This window comes from Chrysemys picta, chromosome 5 (genome assembly GCF_011386835.1).
Source record: "Chrysemys picta bellii isolate R12L10 chromosome 5, ASM1138683v2, whole genome shotgun sequence".
NCBI lineage: Eukaryota > Metazoa > Chordata > Testudines > Emydidae > Chrysemys > Chrysemys picta.
The window spans coordinates 34,302,203-34,319,070 of record NC_088795.1 but is presented as its reverse complement, the minus strand read 5'-3'; the positions used below and the strand labels follow the sequence as shown (position 1 = coordinate 34,319,070).

Below are 16,868 nucleotides of genomic sequence, written 5' to 3'. Positions count from 1 at the left end.
TGTGTATGTGTGTATTATATAATTTATTTTGAAGTTACATTACACCACACTAGGCAATTCCATCCCCCACCTTTGATTTTTTCAAGCCCAACGTTTATTATTTATTTGTATTATGGGAGCATCTAGGAGCCCCACATCTGGATAAGGGCCGCTTTGTGATTGGTATTGTACAAGCAAGCACAGAACAAATAGACTGTCCCTGCCCCCAAAGAGCTTACAATCTAAATAAATGTAAAGTTTGTTGAAATCTGAAGGTTAAAGTGAAATCAATATAGATGTTTTTCAGAAATCAGTTAAAACCAGACAAATTTACTGAATGAAAGAAAAATTGTATGTAAACACTACTTTAGCACTCATACTTCCAATTAAGAAATGATTTCTTATCTGACCTCTTCATTAAGGAACAAACCGAAGACCACAAAAATATCACTCCATGCATCTTTCAAATTCTCATTTAGGTTTTTGCCAGCTCCATTGCCCTGTCTTAAAAACCATGTTCCTTGGAGACAACATTGTTAGGAGCAAATAAATAATGGATTTTAACATGTCTGACAATCAACATTTTTCATTTAAATGAAAAATCTTTGTAAATGCAACATTAACACTGAGAATTTGAACAGACACAAAAAGGTTCACATTAATACTACAGATATGTATGGTAATATTTTGGATTGTTGTTTGGATTGATAATATTTTGTCAATTTTTTCCCTGGGATGTGTGTAATGTGGTCAAGTTTATTATTACTGTGGAAACTTCAAATTTTCAATATCCTGACTAATCCATTTAAACTTTCAAACTTAAAAAGGCATTAACAAGTTTCTGCATTTAAACTTTTTTTTAAGAAAAACAAAAGAAGTAGGGCAAAAAGAGAAGTCAAGCAGATTTGGAGAAATGAAGTCATTTATGTCATCACCCCATTTCATATAATGCTTGACACTAGCTACCTCAGTGTGATTTAGTTTTCAATTTTTTAAAGTTATTTATTGGGGAAAGGGTGGAGAGAAGAAGAAGGGCAAGAAAGAGAGGGAGAGTGTGTGTCAGGAATCTTTAGGGAGTGTAGCATCATAGGAGAAGGATCTGCAAGCAATGAAAGGAAGAAACTAGCTTCCTAACCATTCTTTGCAACTGCAAATCCCCTATAAAGTAGTAATAGAAGCAGCAGCAGATAGGCATCTCAGAGCAGCAGTAGAGACTTCTTGGCATGCAACCCAACATGGTTCTAGGCTGAAAATATAGCTAATTGAAAGAGATAAAGTGAACAAGGATTGTGAGGGGGCTCACCACTAAAAACCTTCAATTTTGACAGGTGAGGAAAGCGGTTTTTATTAGACAGAGGGAAGAAAAGGAAATACAAAGATGCTCTTCACCTAAGAATTCTAAGGACAAGCATCCAAGTAAAAAACATATGCACACTTCTTTTTCATAACCTTTTGACAAACTGTCACTTTCAATCCAGCAGGAGCCTAAGCTACAACTCAACATACTAAAATTAAGCTAAAAGGTATTCTGCATTCAGACTACACAAATGGTTGAATTTAGGCAGGGCTTAACTAAGGGTATGATCTACACTACGAAATTAGGTCAATTTTATAGAAGTCCATTTTTAGAAATCGATTTTATACAGTCAATTGCTTATGTCCCCACTAAGCGCATTAAGTCGGCGGAGTGCGTCCTCACTACCATGGCTAGCATCAACTTACGGAGCGGTGCACTGTGGGTAGCTATCCCACAGTCTCCGCCGCCCATTGGAATTCTGGGTTAAGCTCCCAATGTGTGGTGGGGCAAAAACATTATTGCGGGTGGTTTTGGGTACATGTCGTCAGTCACCCCTCCCTCTGTGAAAGCAACGGCAGACAATCGTTTCATGCCTTTTTTCCTGGACTACCTGTGTAGACGCCATACACAGCAAGCATGGAGCCCGCTCAGCTCACCATCACCGCTGCTGTTGTGGGCAAGTCTACTGTGGGGGCTGGTGTGATCCAAGCAGCATTCTGTTATCAAGGATAGCGACTCTAGGAAATGTGCTGGCCTTTTTAGATTTTAGATGCATCATATTCCTGTCATTTGTCTCTGGTGAAGAAGTCTTGCAGCCGTACATTCCAGTCCAGTTGGTGCTGTAACACCCCATAGTACTTCTGTGGTTGACACATGCAACAGCTCCAGGGCTCTTGCTCTTTTGCCTTTGCCGAGGTACCTTGCCCTACCAGGACCTTCAAACATTAAACACAGAAGTACCTGCAGCAGACTGCATTGCTACACAGAAGCAGCTCCTTGCCTTCGCAGCAGACGGTGCAGTAGGACTGGTACCCATCCTCATCGGACATGTAGCCTGGCCGGGGGTTCTGGGAACGTCTTCCCTGCCCGGCTCCTAGCAACCTCCAGGGCACGGTGTACGGCTCCACCGCTTCCTATGGCTCATGAAGCCTGGACAGTAGTAAGGAGCAGCTCAACTACAGGCTGAGCAAATGCAGAATGGTGGTGGAATGTGCTTTGGATGTTTAAAAGCTCCCTGGCGCTGTTGGTCAGACCTCAGTGCAACCAACATTCCTCCCATTGTTATTGCTGCTTGCTGTGTGCTCAATAATATCTGTGAGAGTAAGGGGGAGATGTTTATGGTGGGGTGGGAGGTTGAGGCAAATCACCTTGTGTCCGATTTTGAGCAGTCAGACACCAGGGCGATTAGAAGAGCACAGCAAGACGCACTGCGCATCAGAGAGGCTTTGAAAACCAGTTTCATGACTGGCCTCCCCCCTTCGAAATAAAATAACTATTGTTTTGAAACCATGCATTCTTTCTTTATTAAAAAAAAAAAAAAAAAAAAAAAAAAAGAGATAACGGACAAGGTAGCCCAGGTGGGGTGGGGGAGGAGGGAAGGACAAGGCCACATTGCTTATTGTAGCCACACTAAAAATCTAACTGTTTGAATGACAGCTTTCTGTTGCTTGGGCCATCCTCTGGAGTGGAGTGGCTGGGTGCCCGGAGCCTCCTCCCGCCCCATATGGGGAGGAGGGTAGGTGGTTATACAGTGGATGCAGCGGGGGTCTGTGCTCTTGTTGGCTTTCCTGCAGCTCCAACAGACGCTTCATCATGTCTGTTTGCTCCCCCATTAGTCTCAGCATTTCGTCCTGCTTCCGCTCTTCGCGCTCACTTAATTCTTTCCTGGCCTCTGCCACTGAATGCCTCCATGCATTAAGCTGTGCCCTATCCGTGTGGGAGGACTACATGAGCTCGGAAAACATGTCATCATGAGTGCATTTTTTTGCCTTCTAATCTGCGATAACCTCAGGGACAAAGATGATAGGGGGAGCATAGAAACATTCTACGCTCTACGATTCTGAGGGGACTGCATGGTCACCTGTGCTGCTGAGTTCGCCACGCTGACCAAACAGGAAATGAAATTAAAAAGTTCAGAGGGCATTTCCTTTGTACTTGGCTAGTGCATTGGAGTTCAAAGTGCTGTCCTGAGCGGTCACAATGGAACACTCTGGGATAGCTCCCGGAAGCCAATACCATCGATTTGCATCTGCACTACCCCAAATTCGACCCAGCAAGGTCGATTTTAGTGCTACTCCCCTCGTCAGGGAGGAGTACAGAAGTCGATTTTAAGAGCCCTTTAGGTCAATGGAACGGGGTTGGTTGTGCGGACGCAGTCATTTTTAAATCGACCTAACGCGGCTAAATTCGACCCAACCCCGTAGTGTAGACCAGGGCTTAGCCTGACCAGAACGCAACCATTTTTCCTAGTCAAGACAAACCTTCAGCTAAAGAAACATAAGCACCTCTCTCAAACTCTCTTTTAATAAGCCTCTAACCCAAGTTTTCCCAGCTAAAAAAATTCTTACATCATCTCCAAATGTGCAATGAGAATTTGAAATAGATTGTTTTCTAATTAATGTGTCTTCAGTTGTTTAGTATCCATTTCTTCCAGTAAAGGAAAACTATACCCATCTTGCTCAGCTCACAGTCAGGAACTTAAAAATGTGAGAAACTTACCACCTTAAACAAAAAAATAAGGTATCTAACAGAATTAAGGGTTTTTCTTATTACAGTTGATATTGGGAGCAGCTACCTTGCTAAAAATGTGATGTTGCCAATGTGCAAGTAACTTATCAGCAAGATGGCTGCTACCAGCGATAGGATTTTCGAATGCATTTAGGTTTTTCACCTTTTGAATTTTCAGAGTGGGCTCAGAAAAATAAGTAGAGTTTTCCTTCACTAGCATTTGCAAGTATTAATCACCATGTTGGGGCATGACAAACTGATTTTTGATTAGGTTCTCTATCTTCAGAGCTGATTGAGAGAAAATATATCTAGTTTGTCTATTTTTTCTCCCTAAACATAGATATACTAGGTATTAGAAGCCTCTTTGACTCTTCAGTTCTGTTTACGCATATGTTTATGTATTCTTTCCCAAAATGTTTATTAGAAACGTTTGCACAAAAATAGTTTCTTTTTCCTTAGCTGACTTCCACTGAGAGAGATGCAAGTCACACAGCTGTCAGCAATAACACAATTAGCTGCTATGGAGAGAATTATGTTCTCACAAACAGGAAAATAATGTCTTCAATGAATTAATAAGGAACAGGAGGTGATAAACTTAAAGGATACAGAGGCCCTGTATTCATACAAATGTCTATTACAACAAATTAACAGAAATACCTACATTTAAAATATTTTCAGATTTCCATGAGGTATCATCATTATAAACTATCACTTAAATTTCTTCAATTATGGAAAAATACTTCATTTCATTTCATTTAGAAGTTTCCTGATTTTGGCATAGTACTATACCTGTATTTATTTGGTTGCTTGCTTTAGCCAGGGATCCAGTGTTATTCCTGCTGAAGTTGTCTTGAGCTGACTGAAAATCTGAAGTGGACCATGATGTAGAATTATATCCCAAAGGAACTTGCTGTTGCAGTGTACGAGGTACAGTTGAACTTTGATCAGGAAATGTATTAGTCTCTTCAAACTGTCCAACAGCTGGAAGGCTCTGGGAAGTAAATACCTGCCCATATGGACTACCAACAGACATGGAAGGATAGGAAAGGTTAGGATATACAGCACTAGAGACGGTAGGCATGGCATAACGACCAGAAGAAAGGGGAAATCCCTGAGACGCAACTGAAGAGCTGGTTGAAGAACTGTAGTGACTACTCACTGCAGAATATGACTGTGGAACACTTGTATGTAAATGGGATGCAGATGATATTGCTCCTTGGGTAAGTCCTCCAGCTGACTCCACAGGATGAGGAGCCCCACTGTACAACTGCTGTGTGTTCAACATGCTGGGACCCACGGAAGTTGTCATGACACTTTGCACTGGGATTGAATAGCAAGCAGAGTGATAATCAGCAACATACTGGTTATTCAACTGCGAAGGGACAGCTTCATGGGGAACTGGTGGGTAGTGTCCGGAGGAAGCACTATAGTTTTCAAGATGTAAGCCATATCCAAAAGGGAACTGCATCTGATTTTGCACTGGACCTGAAAAGAAGAGAAAATGTCATATGTATTGAAGTTGTATGGGTTACATACACCTTTATCACAGTTGGTTGACACACAGACAGACTGGGGCAGGGGTAGGCAACCTATGGCACAGGTGCCAAAGGCAGCACGCGAGCTGATTTTCAGTGGCACTCACACTGTCCGGGTCCTGGTCACCAGTACGAGGGGCTCTGCATTTTAACTTAATTTTAAATGAAGCTTCTTAAACATTTTAAAAACCTTATTTACTTTACATACAACAATAGTTTAGTTATATATTATAGACGTTTTGAAAGAGACCTTCTAAAAATGTTAAAATGTATTACTGGCACGTGAAACCTTATATTAGAGTGAATAAATGAAGACTCGGCACACCACCTCTGAAAGGCTGCCGACCCCCGGGCTGGGGGATCAGTGTGCTTATTAGCATTAACATGCCAGCAGGGGGAGCAAGCAACCAACAGCATCAAAAAAGGAAGCTACTTCCAAACAGTGGAAAGGACAGAATGACTAAAGTAGCAGACATTTATGTGAAAATAAAATACTTAAAGCAGTTTATATACACATACAAAACACAATTTTCAAAGTTCCATCTCAGATATTTGAAAATGTGTTGTAAAAAGTTTTCCCCGAGCTAAGATGCTACATGTCATTTATATTTGGAGGATTATTTTTTAAACAAACATGTTAGAAAGCCCCTGAAAAAGAATGGCATTTATAACAGAAAAATAAATAACATTCACTGGCACATTTGGTATTTATAACAGAAAAATGCCAATATGATAAGGTACTTCAAAAACAACCTACTAAATGTGATAGGAAAATAAAAACCTGCATTCAAACCGATCCGTGGATAAAAGTTAGTAATACCTAGTTTTATGAATTCTTAAGAGATGACTAAAGTGGAATGCTGAGTTGCTATTGCCTTTTCCAGTCTGCTCTCACATTGTTTTTGAAGTCTGAGCTTCTACAAAAGCCCAGCTATAAACATACAGTATCCAGGAAGATAGCTCTTTATTTCCATTCGCTGCCCCATAGTCCTCTGGTACAAGTCTCTGCCAAGTACTTTTAGTTATATATGAATTTCTCATTTGTTTTTCCCACTCTAATTTGGTTTGACAGGATACGCTGCTTGCATCAAATACGCTTTCATCTTTGCCAGGGCTACTGTGCATCCATACATTCACAGAGCAACTTGTGTTTTGAGTTCCCTGTTTCTACTTAATCAAGTACCCCAGCCAGCACAGAATAAATCAGGGAGCAGCTGGATAAAGTAACCTGCCTTCTAAGGGTTTGTCTACACAAAATACAGTACACATTATAAAATAAAGTTGCACTGGTTTAACTTAATATGTGATGTTAAACCCATTTAGCTAAACCAGTGCAAAAGACTGTAGACATTCTTATTTTGGATTTAAATGAAACTAAAATAAGCCTGGTTTAAACCCAAAATGAGTCCACACAGCCTTTACACTGGTTTAAAATGTGATTTAAGTTGAAGAGGTGCCACTTCTGTATGTAGAGAAGGCCTCAGTATGCATTTTGGGGAGGTGAACATTTCCACCTTGCTAGGTACAACAGATTTTGGAACACAGATAAAGTTCTGACTGTAGGTGGGTTGCATTCACTGCGGAAACTGACCTCAGTGCATCAATGCAACTGTTCCTGCAACAGTACACACCCCTACCCACATATACTCCCCATCCCCCCGGGTGCAGGCCTGGCAAGGACTTCCACTATTAATAGTAGCTGTGCTTCAATTTGACCATACACCACATATCTGTTTACATAAACAGGCTGGACCACAGTAAATCTAAAAGTCGGTTCCTCTCAGGCTCTTTTCGTTAACCCACTAGACAACTATTTTCTATTTGAGGATAACCTCTCTCTCTCATGGTTCTCTTTTTAAATTATTACTAGAACTGACTTACAATCACAACAAAACAATCCATTGTTGGGTCATGCTGAGCTCAACTCTGACAAGACATGACAACATGTCATCAAGGCAAAAGCAAAAGGACAAGTTTCACAATAACTGAAAGTTGATGTCTGACTTAATCTTAATTTTGTGTTTAACGCTGTTTGGCATAAAAGACAAATGAACTTGTCTTAAGTTTTGTTCTTTAAATGAAATGCCCAGAAAATGACAAGTTACTAAAAAAGTGAGAAATATTGCCATACAAAAACATTAAGAACATAAGAATGGCCATACTGGGTCAGACCAAAGGTGCATCTATCCCAGTATCCTGACTTCCAGCAGTGGGAATGAACAGAACACATAATCATCAAGTGATCCATCCCGTTGCCCATTCCCAGCTTCTGGCAAACAGACTCTAGGGACACCATCCCTGTCCATGTTGGCTAATAGCCATCGATAGACCTATCCGCCATAAATTTATCTAGTTCTTTTTTTATTAATTTGAAGAGCAGTTTGAATATTGTAGCTATAAATAAATTAAAATTAGTCATGACTATGCACTTGTTGTCCAAAGCTGCCTTCTGATTAGCTGATAGAGCCTTTTTGAAATTACATGTCATTATGTTCAATAGATGAAGAAGAAAGGTAATGGAGGAACAAAGATAATGTACCCTATGATGACAGGACATGGCGAGAGAGTTTGGGAGGAGCAGTGAGGGGCTGAAGGAGAAAAAATAGGGTGACAGTTTAAACAGCCTCCTTCTCCAGAGTACTTTTAATTTCTTATATTGAATACAAAAAGAGTTAGTAAAGCTGTATTTTGTAGTGCATCACAGTGTGTAATATGACTTCTTCCACTGCCGGACCTCCAAGTGAGAGGGTTGTGCATAGTACCAAAACTTTATTATGCCTTTTTAAAATTAGCATTGAAAAAATAAGACTGGGAATGAATGCACACTGAACCACTAGTCCATAATCTCATTGCCTCAAATCTCCATCCCCTATAATCACTGAACTGTCTTCATTTCCAGTCTTAAATACTGTATAAGTTTTAGTGTGTTCAGCAGCCACTTCTAACACCACAAACATTTTTGTTCTTTCACTACATGTGGCAGATTACAAGTATTAAAGCTAAAGAAGAAAATGACAATTATTTGTAGCTAAGCCAATGAAAGAAAAAACAATTTTATCACACAAAAACAAATTTAAAAAAGATCCATAACTTTTAGATTTGAAAAATTCCAGTCCTTTACTAGCAGATTTTACATTTATAGTAGAAAGGTTCTGGGCATTTAAGCCTGATCCTCCAACAGTAATTCTAAGTGAAAAAGGAGTGCAGTATCTGGCCCTTACTGTATACTTACACAAAAACCTCTCTGATTACACAACACTGGTATCAGCTTTTGTGACATTTAAACTGCACGATAATAGTTTAGCATGTCTAATAGTTTATAAAATAAAGCTAATCATTTTTAATTTAAGTAGTTTCAGAGTTCACTTATTCTGTATTAGCTGAAAAAAATTAAGAGGTCACAACAATTTAAAATATGCTTAAATATTAACTGTAATGGTCTAGAAAAGAACAAGTCCATTACAAAAGCAGAGACTTGCTTTAAATACCAACCTGGTACCTAGAAATTCAGGAGTCCTAAACTTCCATAAGGAGACTTCTCAACAAACTTTCAAATTTGCAAAAAGTATAAATCCTGAAAACTAGAGCAGAAAACTCACCAAATTAATTTAAGATACTGCTCCGCTGATGCCTCACATTGTTAGAGACTACAAAGTGGAATTGACCTTGGTGCAGTAGATTGTCTTATAAATATGAAAAAGTGCTCATCCAAAGCTCTAAGTGCATTTATCATATAGTAAAAATACTAAAATAAATGCAGCAGACTCATAATAATGGGGGGCAGAATACCTACACCAGCCTCAGATCCTCACCCTTTGCCCATACAACCTGACCAACCAAGGAAAGACATGGACCTTAAAAAATATCTGGGCTACTTGGGAATATACTTACACCTTGAGGTTCCCTCAAGCAGAGGAAGATATGATTCATCACTTACTAGGCCAGAGACTATTTCTGAGGTGGTTCCAATTACAAAAAATAAAGTGCCTTTACCAAAGTATACCTTAATGATAATTCTACCTTTGTTCTATTCCCTTCCTCCATTTCCCCCTATTTCTATCATACTGCTGGTCTGCTCCTGCATAACTTTACTCTTGTGTACCATTTACCCTTTCAAACAGAATATTGTATATTCATAGATTCTAGGACTGGAAGGGACCTCGAGAGGTCATTGAGTCCAGTCCCCTGCCCGCGTGGGCATTACATCCAATGGTCTCTGGGGACATACAAAAACACTGAGATAACTGGGTTTGGATAACTGGGGAGAATGTGTCTGAAGACTTCAAGGTGCCTCTCTTTACTATAGACAATTGGTCAGCTTAGCAGAGCTGCTAGAAGAGGGGTCTAGTGCTGAAGCTCCACGGAACTCCGTTCATCCAGATGTTATGATTTCTACACAAGTGCTACTGCTACACAACTCCTAAGCAACTCCATTTTGTAGGGTGAAGGAGCTAGGCAGGATTGGAATTTCATGGATCCCAATAGCTTCCTTTTCCATCTCTACTTCACCTGAGGATGGGCTATCAGCAAGGAATGGGGAATTCTCAAAATTTCATCCAAATCTTTACCTGAAATTCCCAGAGAACATTACCTTGTTTTAGGTAACAGAAGTGTTTTGGATGCTCAAAATACGATACAAGGTAGAACACAGCAATGTGACAACGGGATTATAGAATGCGACTGCCAGCAGGATTAAGGAGAGTATCAGTGTACTGGATATACAATTTAACAACCAAGGAAACCACAGAATACCTTCAGCAATCTTGAAAAGTTTGAAGATAAGGTACATTTTTCACCAGAGCTCGAAAAATCCACTCATATGCTACATAGTCATAGTGAGTTTCATACTTGTCAAACAGGGAAACAAACACCATCAACATTGGCAGAATCTAAGCTTCAATTTAGAGTATTAAATTTCTAACACGTTTGACTGCAAAGAACAATAACCTTCTGAATGTGAAATAAATGTGAACTGTTGCAGTGCATTTCTGCTAAATATGCAGTCAGCTCCAGTCCTTTGAAGCTGCTCAGAGTTAAGAGCTTTGACTATATCAGACCCCTAACCAATCAGAGGCTAATCCAAAAGATGGACCCCCTCCCAAATGGAGCATGGGTAGAGGGACAGTACCCCAAGTGGAATTCAAGCAATAGCCCCCTCTTGTCATTAACTGTGGGGCAGGTGACTAGGCTACTCACTGGGCCACTGGCCCTTCCCATGAACATCTTTTGTACTGATGTCTGGCTGGTAGGTGTCATTTTTCCAAACCCTACTACTTACAATGAATCAGTTCTAAACTATGAGAGTAAAAGCCAGTATTTTCAAACTTAGATGTCATAAATTAGACACCTAAATCCATGCCTGGGCTCATTTATAAAGTTTGCCTGAGCTCAGGGCTGCTTTGAGTTCCCAGTATTTCTGAAAAATCAGGCTACTTTTTTAATTTAGGATACTAAATATAGACCTAGGTGCCTTTAAGGCACCTAAATTTTAAAATATGGTCTTAAATTTTTAATTACAATAACAGTTGAATCGACTATTGGTGATGGATACCTAGCTGAAAAGCAACATAATCGTTAACCCGGGACATCATACACCTTTAACTTGAAAAAACAACGAGTCCTTGTGGCACCTTAGAGACTAACAAATGTAATGGCCATAAGATTTCATGGGCTATAACCCACTTCATGAAAGCTTATGCCCAAATAAATGTGTTAGTCTCTCAGGTGCCAAAAGGACTCCTCGTTGTTTTTGCTGATACAGTCTAATATGGCTACGCCTCTGAAACCTGTCACCTTTAACTTGAAATCTAGATAACTACAAAATATGAGTTGGAGATTCAGGTACTACAACTTCCCCTCAAAACCCCTAGCAACTTTCTCTCCATTTTATTTCTTCTGTTGCTGCACAAAGAGACTCGTGTAAACAGGGAAAATTTGACAGAAGAAGAAACAGGCTTTGTCTAAAAGTAAAAATTATACCACCTTAACTACACCAATATTGTTAAAGTGGTAAAACCCTCTTTAGTGTAGACACAGTTATACCAGTATAGCTTATTCCCCTATGGGACGGGGAAGAAGCTATAATGGTCTAAGGCACCTTTACACCAGTACAACTTCATCCACATTAGGGGTTGTATTATACCGGCATTTAAAAAAAACAAACAACAACAACAAAACCAACAACCAACCAACCTACCCAACAATTATACCAGTGCAAAGGCCATATGTAGACCAGGCCCGAGTGAAACTGACTACCCCAAAGTGCTATCAAATGCACAAACCAAACTGAAAAAAAACAAGCATCTATTTTAGTTGTAATCTTAGGTGTCACTTGGAACAATATTATAAAAAAGTCTTCCTACAGAAATGTGTGGATTTTTGTAATAGATTATCTCTTTAGTATTTAATATTTCAACATGTTTAATTTTTAACACTGCAGTTCCTTAAGACTGTTGGAAAAAAATCATGAATAGTCTGAATTCATATTACAGTACTACCTACATCTAGGTGTCACTTTTCAGCTAGTGTTTAGCAGCCACCAGCAACACGCTCAGTTATAATTAATAATTTTATTTTCAAATATTCAGTGAGAAGTTCTTACATTTGGACTTCAAGATTGATGGGCTAAGCAAAATAGGTATTATTTTAAAAGAAGGGCTTCAGCACAGAATCAAACAGGGAAAATTGAATAGTTAGGAAGCAAACTATTAGGACAAACAAAAGGAAAGCCAATATTACAAAACATTCTTTTTTTAAAGTGTGTACCAGTATGAAAATCACTAAGGATCCTTCACATGAACTTGTCCCCTGGATCAGACAAATAGTATCAAGGCCATGAGAACTAACATCAATTTGAATACTTGCAAGCCCCAATTTATCACCTCTGCCAAACACTAAATCCTTCTGATGGAAGTCTTTTGATTGAGCTCTTTGTGAGGCTCCAATAAATTCCAAGAGTAGGGAGAAGATTGGGCAGAATTTATGAAGTCTAATGTATGCAGTATTCTCGCAGCAACACACAGTTATCTCTAGCATGTGCAAACACATCAGTAACTATATTTACATAAGCATTACTTACTTCTCCCAACATATAAGTAACACTGATTTTAGAAACATAGACCAAATTCAAGGAAGCAGATGGTGCCATTCTGGGCAAAGTGGAACATGGCATTAAAACTAAAAAAATAAAAAGTCTGGCAGTCTTGTTTTTCGATTTTCGGTTTCCCTTCTTTCTCCCCTTCCTTTATATAAACAATGCCCCAAATGCTGCATGTAAGTTCCCAGGACTGGTAGATCAAAAACAAAGCTATCTTTTTCAAAATGTTGAAACGTTATTGTGTGGTTATGTAAAGTGACAAATTAAATTAACACTTTACCTATGAATCACCAACTCTACATGACTGCAAATATATCCCAAGGTAAAGAATATGCAAACCAAGAAACAAATAGATAGTCAATAATTATGGAGCTAACAAGGTGAAAAATGCAAGAGTCAGCTACTGAGTTTATTTTTAAAAAACTTTTAAGAATTAAAAATTATTGTCTGAATCACAGGTATATTAAATGGTCAAACTAAAAAGGTTGTAAACAAAATTATTTACCCATGTTGCTGATAAGCCCATAAACGATTACAGTGAAAGAATTTTAAAAATCCAAATGGTCATTATTATTTTTACTCTTATTTTTGACATTTCTTCCATGGTCTTAGATATAGTAAAAATATATGAAGCCAGTTATAGTTTCCTGTGTTTAGTGTTACAATATTTGGATTTCAACACTGCATAGAAATGGCTGTTTATTTGAACACAACTGTATACATTACAATTTTATAAACATGGAAAAATGTATATTGGTCAAAGTTATTACAAAATTTAAGTGGAAAGCCTTTTTCTAAAAGTTTCTATTTAATCATCCTAGGTTTCTACAAACCTTCAGCAATATTTGCATGAACTTGATTCACAATCTGTTGCCTAAACACGACAGCTAAAACTTTGTTCGTATAACCAAAGAGCATTAAAATTAAAGACCTCAATCCTGCTAACAGATCTACAAAGACTAACCTCTGTGCCCATGCCAACCTGACTGTAAAATCAGAGCCTAGGAGAAAATGTTAAAGTGCAATGCTAGCAAATATGCTTAATACAAATAACAGAGAGAAATGAAACTGATTAGGATCAGAAGCTGTAAAGACCTCATTACATCAATTATACATATTTTACGATCAATTTTAAAATTGTGAGCTATAAAATCAGTGACAGTATCATTGTAGATTAAAATATATGTAAAGACTTATACTCTTAGTATATTTTTATGCTAAAATACACAGTTTGCTCAATTTTAGGATATGTAACTTGAAGTGCACATCTTCTCATTTTGTTATAATAAAACACCATAAGAAACAAAAAGCATCATGTTTTAGTAATTCACATCCTGTTAAGAATAATCATGCACCGGACCCTTGTTTATTTCCCCCAAATCCCTAAAGTCTTAACCCTGAAGATTTATGCACATGCTTAGTTGGTGTATATGAATAGATCCACTGGGAATGCAAATATTCCCACTGAAACTACTCAGTTGTACAAAATAAACCATGTGTCTAAGTGTTTGCAGAACCAACACTTGAGTGTGTTACAGCCTCCAAAGTGTTCCCAAGATGCAGTTTTCCACCTAGAAAGGTTCCAAAATTGAATTAAATTAGAGGAAAATTACTATTTTGAATAAGCCTAACTGGCACTATTTAATATTCTGAGAAGTTATTCCTCTGTTTCAGAGCCAGAATTGCAGTGATAGTCAAAAAACTTATCAAAGGTTGGTTTTTTAAATCTCAGTTATACAGCTACTTAATTTCCAACACTTCACACCCACTTCCCAACCACCAGACACAGTAAAAAACACAAACTATGTCTAGATAGCTGTGCATGCTTGTCTACGAAGCGAAAAGTCTCTCCTGCAGGGCTCTCCATACTGCCAAATAGGTCACCTCCACCTGCAAATCGTGTGTCTGTGAAGAGGGAAGCCAACATCTAGGCTAGTGATACTCAGACCACAGTGGTTTAGGAGCCAAATTAGCGATCGTTACCCAAAAAAGATCCACAGTAGTGTAAATTCATTGTTTTATTTGCTATAGTACTATATATTCATATTTAGTTTTTATACCCATAGATTATTCTCAAAGCAAAATGACTGATCATCTTGTTTAGACGCGATACATTGATCCCCGAACGCGCTCCCCGTCGACTCCAGAACTCCACCAGGGCGAGAGGCGGAAGTGGAGTCGACAGGAGAGCAGCGGTCGTCGATCCCGCGCCGCAAGTCAATCTAAGATACGCAACTTCAGCTAGGAGAATAGCGTAGCTGAAGCCGATGTATCTTAGATCGACCCTCCCCAGTGTAGACCAGGCCTTAGGTCAGCTTATAGCGGTGTCTACACCCTGCTATGTCAAAAGGAGATGCTCTCCTGCTGACTTACCTTACACTTCTCAGGGAGCTGGAGTACAGAAGTCGATGGGAGAGCGCTATGCCATCGACAACTTGTCATTGACACCACTGCATCAATAGCAACAGTGCTGATTTAAAGAAGAACAGGAGGACTTGTGGCACCTTAGAGACTAACAAATTTATTAGAGCATAAGCTTTCGTGGACTACAGCCCACTTCTTCGGATGCATATGATTTAGCGGTTAGTCAAGCCCATAGTAAAAGCATCCTGTTTGGTTAATAATTAAATAATAATTTTAATATCATGTGCTGCAAAGAGCCACAGGAAACACATTAAAGAGCCATTTGTGGCTCCCAAGCCTCAGTCTGAGTATCACCACTGATCGAGGTTAACCACACACAGGATTACAAGAATCTCCTGTGAAGTGAAGGCACTGCTTCACTCTGCATCCCAAAAGCCTGTTGTGACATTAAACCAGCCTGTCACTCAGCTAGATGGGAGCATGACTGGACCGCACAGTACGTGCGCTAAATCCGTGAGCGGACACACACAGCCCAACTAACCGAGACAAAAACCATGGAAACGCCACATGGCAGAGTCAGCCCCCCCACCTCCTGATGCCCCCATCTGTCTCAGCCCCCCAGCCCTCAAATGCCCCCCCGTCCCAGCCCCCTCGCCCTAGCCCCCCTCCGCCCATGCCCTCCTCTGGCCCAGCCCAGCGTCGCAGCCTCCCCCCACCCTCCTCCATCCCAGTCCCCCCACACCCATCTGTCCCCCCTTCCAGCCTCCCGCCGCCCTCAACTGTCCCAGGCCCCCTGCCCCAACCACCCCCCCGCCCCCCTCTGTCGCAGCCCGCCCGCCCCAGTCCCCGCCGCCCTCCTCTGTCCCAGCCCGCCCGTCCCAGCCTCCTGCCCACCCCCTCACCTTCCTCTGTCCCGGCCCTCGCCGCTCTACCACCACCGCTATTGCCCCGCCCGGCCAGCCCCAGCTCTGTTGCCCCCCGGCCAGTCCAGCCCCGCCCGAGCGCTAGGCCCGTGCGGACCCCCAACCTCGGCTCCTCACCGTTCTGACAGGGCGGCGGCCTGGCCGCGGCGGCGGGCGCTCTGGCCCCTCCAGGGACTGCGGCAGAGCGCGGGGGGATCCCGGCTGGCGCCGACATAGCTCCTCGCTGCGCCTCTGCTTTGGCGGACGCGCCGGACGTCACCAACGGAAACAACCCTGGAACGCGCGCAGCCGCAGCCTTCCGCCTGGAACTGGCGCGTGAAGGACAGAGAGCAGCCGATCCGTGCCCGGAGCCACCGCCACAGCCCACAGCGCCCCCTAGCGCCGCCTCCCAGCCCTGCTCCACCGCTACAGCTTGCGGTGCCCCCCAGTTCTACCGCGACAGCCCACAGCGCCGCCTAGCGCCGCCTCCCTGTCCCGCATTGAATTTCAACCCACAGCGCCTCCTACTTTCCCGTCCAAAGTGCCATCCCCACTGACCCCCCCCGCGCCTCCCAACCATGGCCCATATAGATATGCAAGTCCTAACTTCTGTCCCAGCCTCTCCAAACCCTACTGCAGACCTTGCTACTGCATGTGCCCTATGGACCCGTCCCTTTTTCTCTTCTCTCCCTCCCCTCCACTTCTATTTGAGCCATTTCTGATCAGGGGTCCAGAATCCTTCAGCCAGGGCCCCTTTGCGGTCTGTCCCATCTCCAGCTGGAGTGTTCCTGCTGATTATAGCTCTAACAGCAAAGCTTTGGGAGGGATCTGGCTTCTCAGGAGAGAGAGAGAGAGAGAGAGAAAATCAGCTCCTTAAAGTCCATCCAGAGACCCAAAGGCAGTGCAGATCCTGGCAGAGCAGTGCCATGCATTCTCCCTAGGATATGCAACTTTTAAGATCCTGCGCC

At 41.2% G+C, this 16,868-nt stretch overlaps 1 protein-coding gene across 4 annotated transcripts in view; it reads right to left on the bottom strand.

The window, feature by feature from the left end:
- The window catches only part of SEC24B (SEC24 homolog B, COPII coat complex component), a 95,054-nt gene extending 78,813 nt beyond the window's left edge, over window positions 1-16,241 (bottom strand). For all 4 annotated transcript variants that reach the window (XM_005287910.5, XM_024106840.3, XM_005287911.5 and 1 more), the window contains exons 1-2: window positions 16,039-16,241; window positions 4,793-5,488 (exon numbers count right to left, since the gene is read on the bottom strand). In XM_005287910.5, coding sequence (XP_005287967.1) covers window positions 4,793-5,488; window positions 16,039-16,135 — 793 coding nt within the window. In that variant the 5' untranslated portion in view covers window positions 16,136-16,241. The remainder of the gene's footprint in view (window positions 1-4,792; window positions 5,489-16,038) is intronic.
- Between the last annotated feature and the right edge of the window lie 627 nt (window positions 16,242-16,868).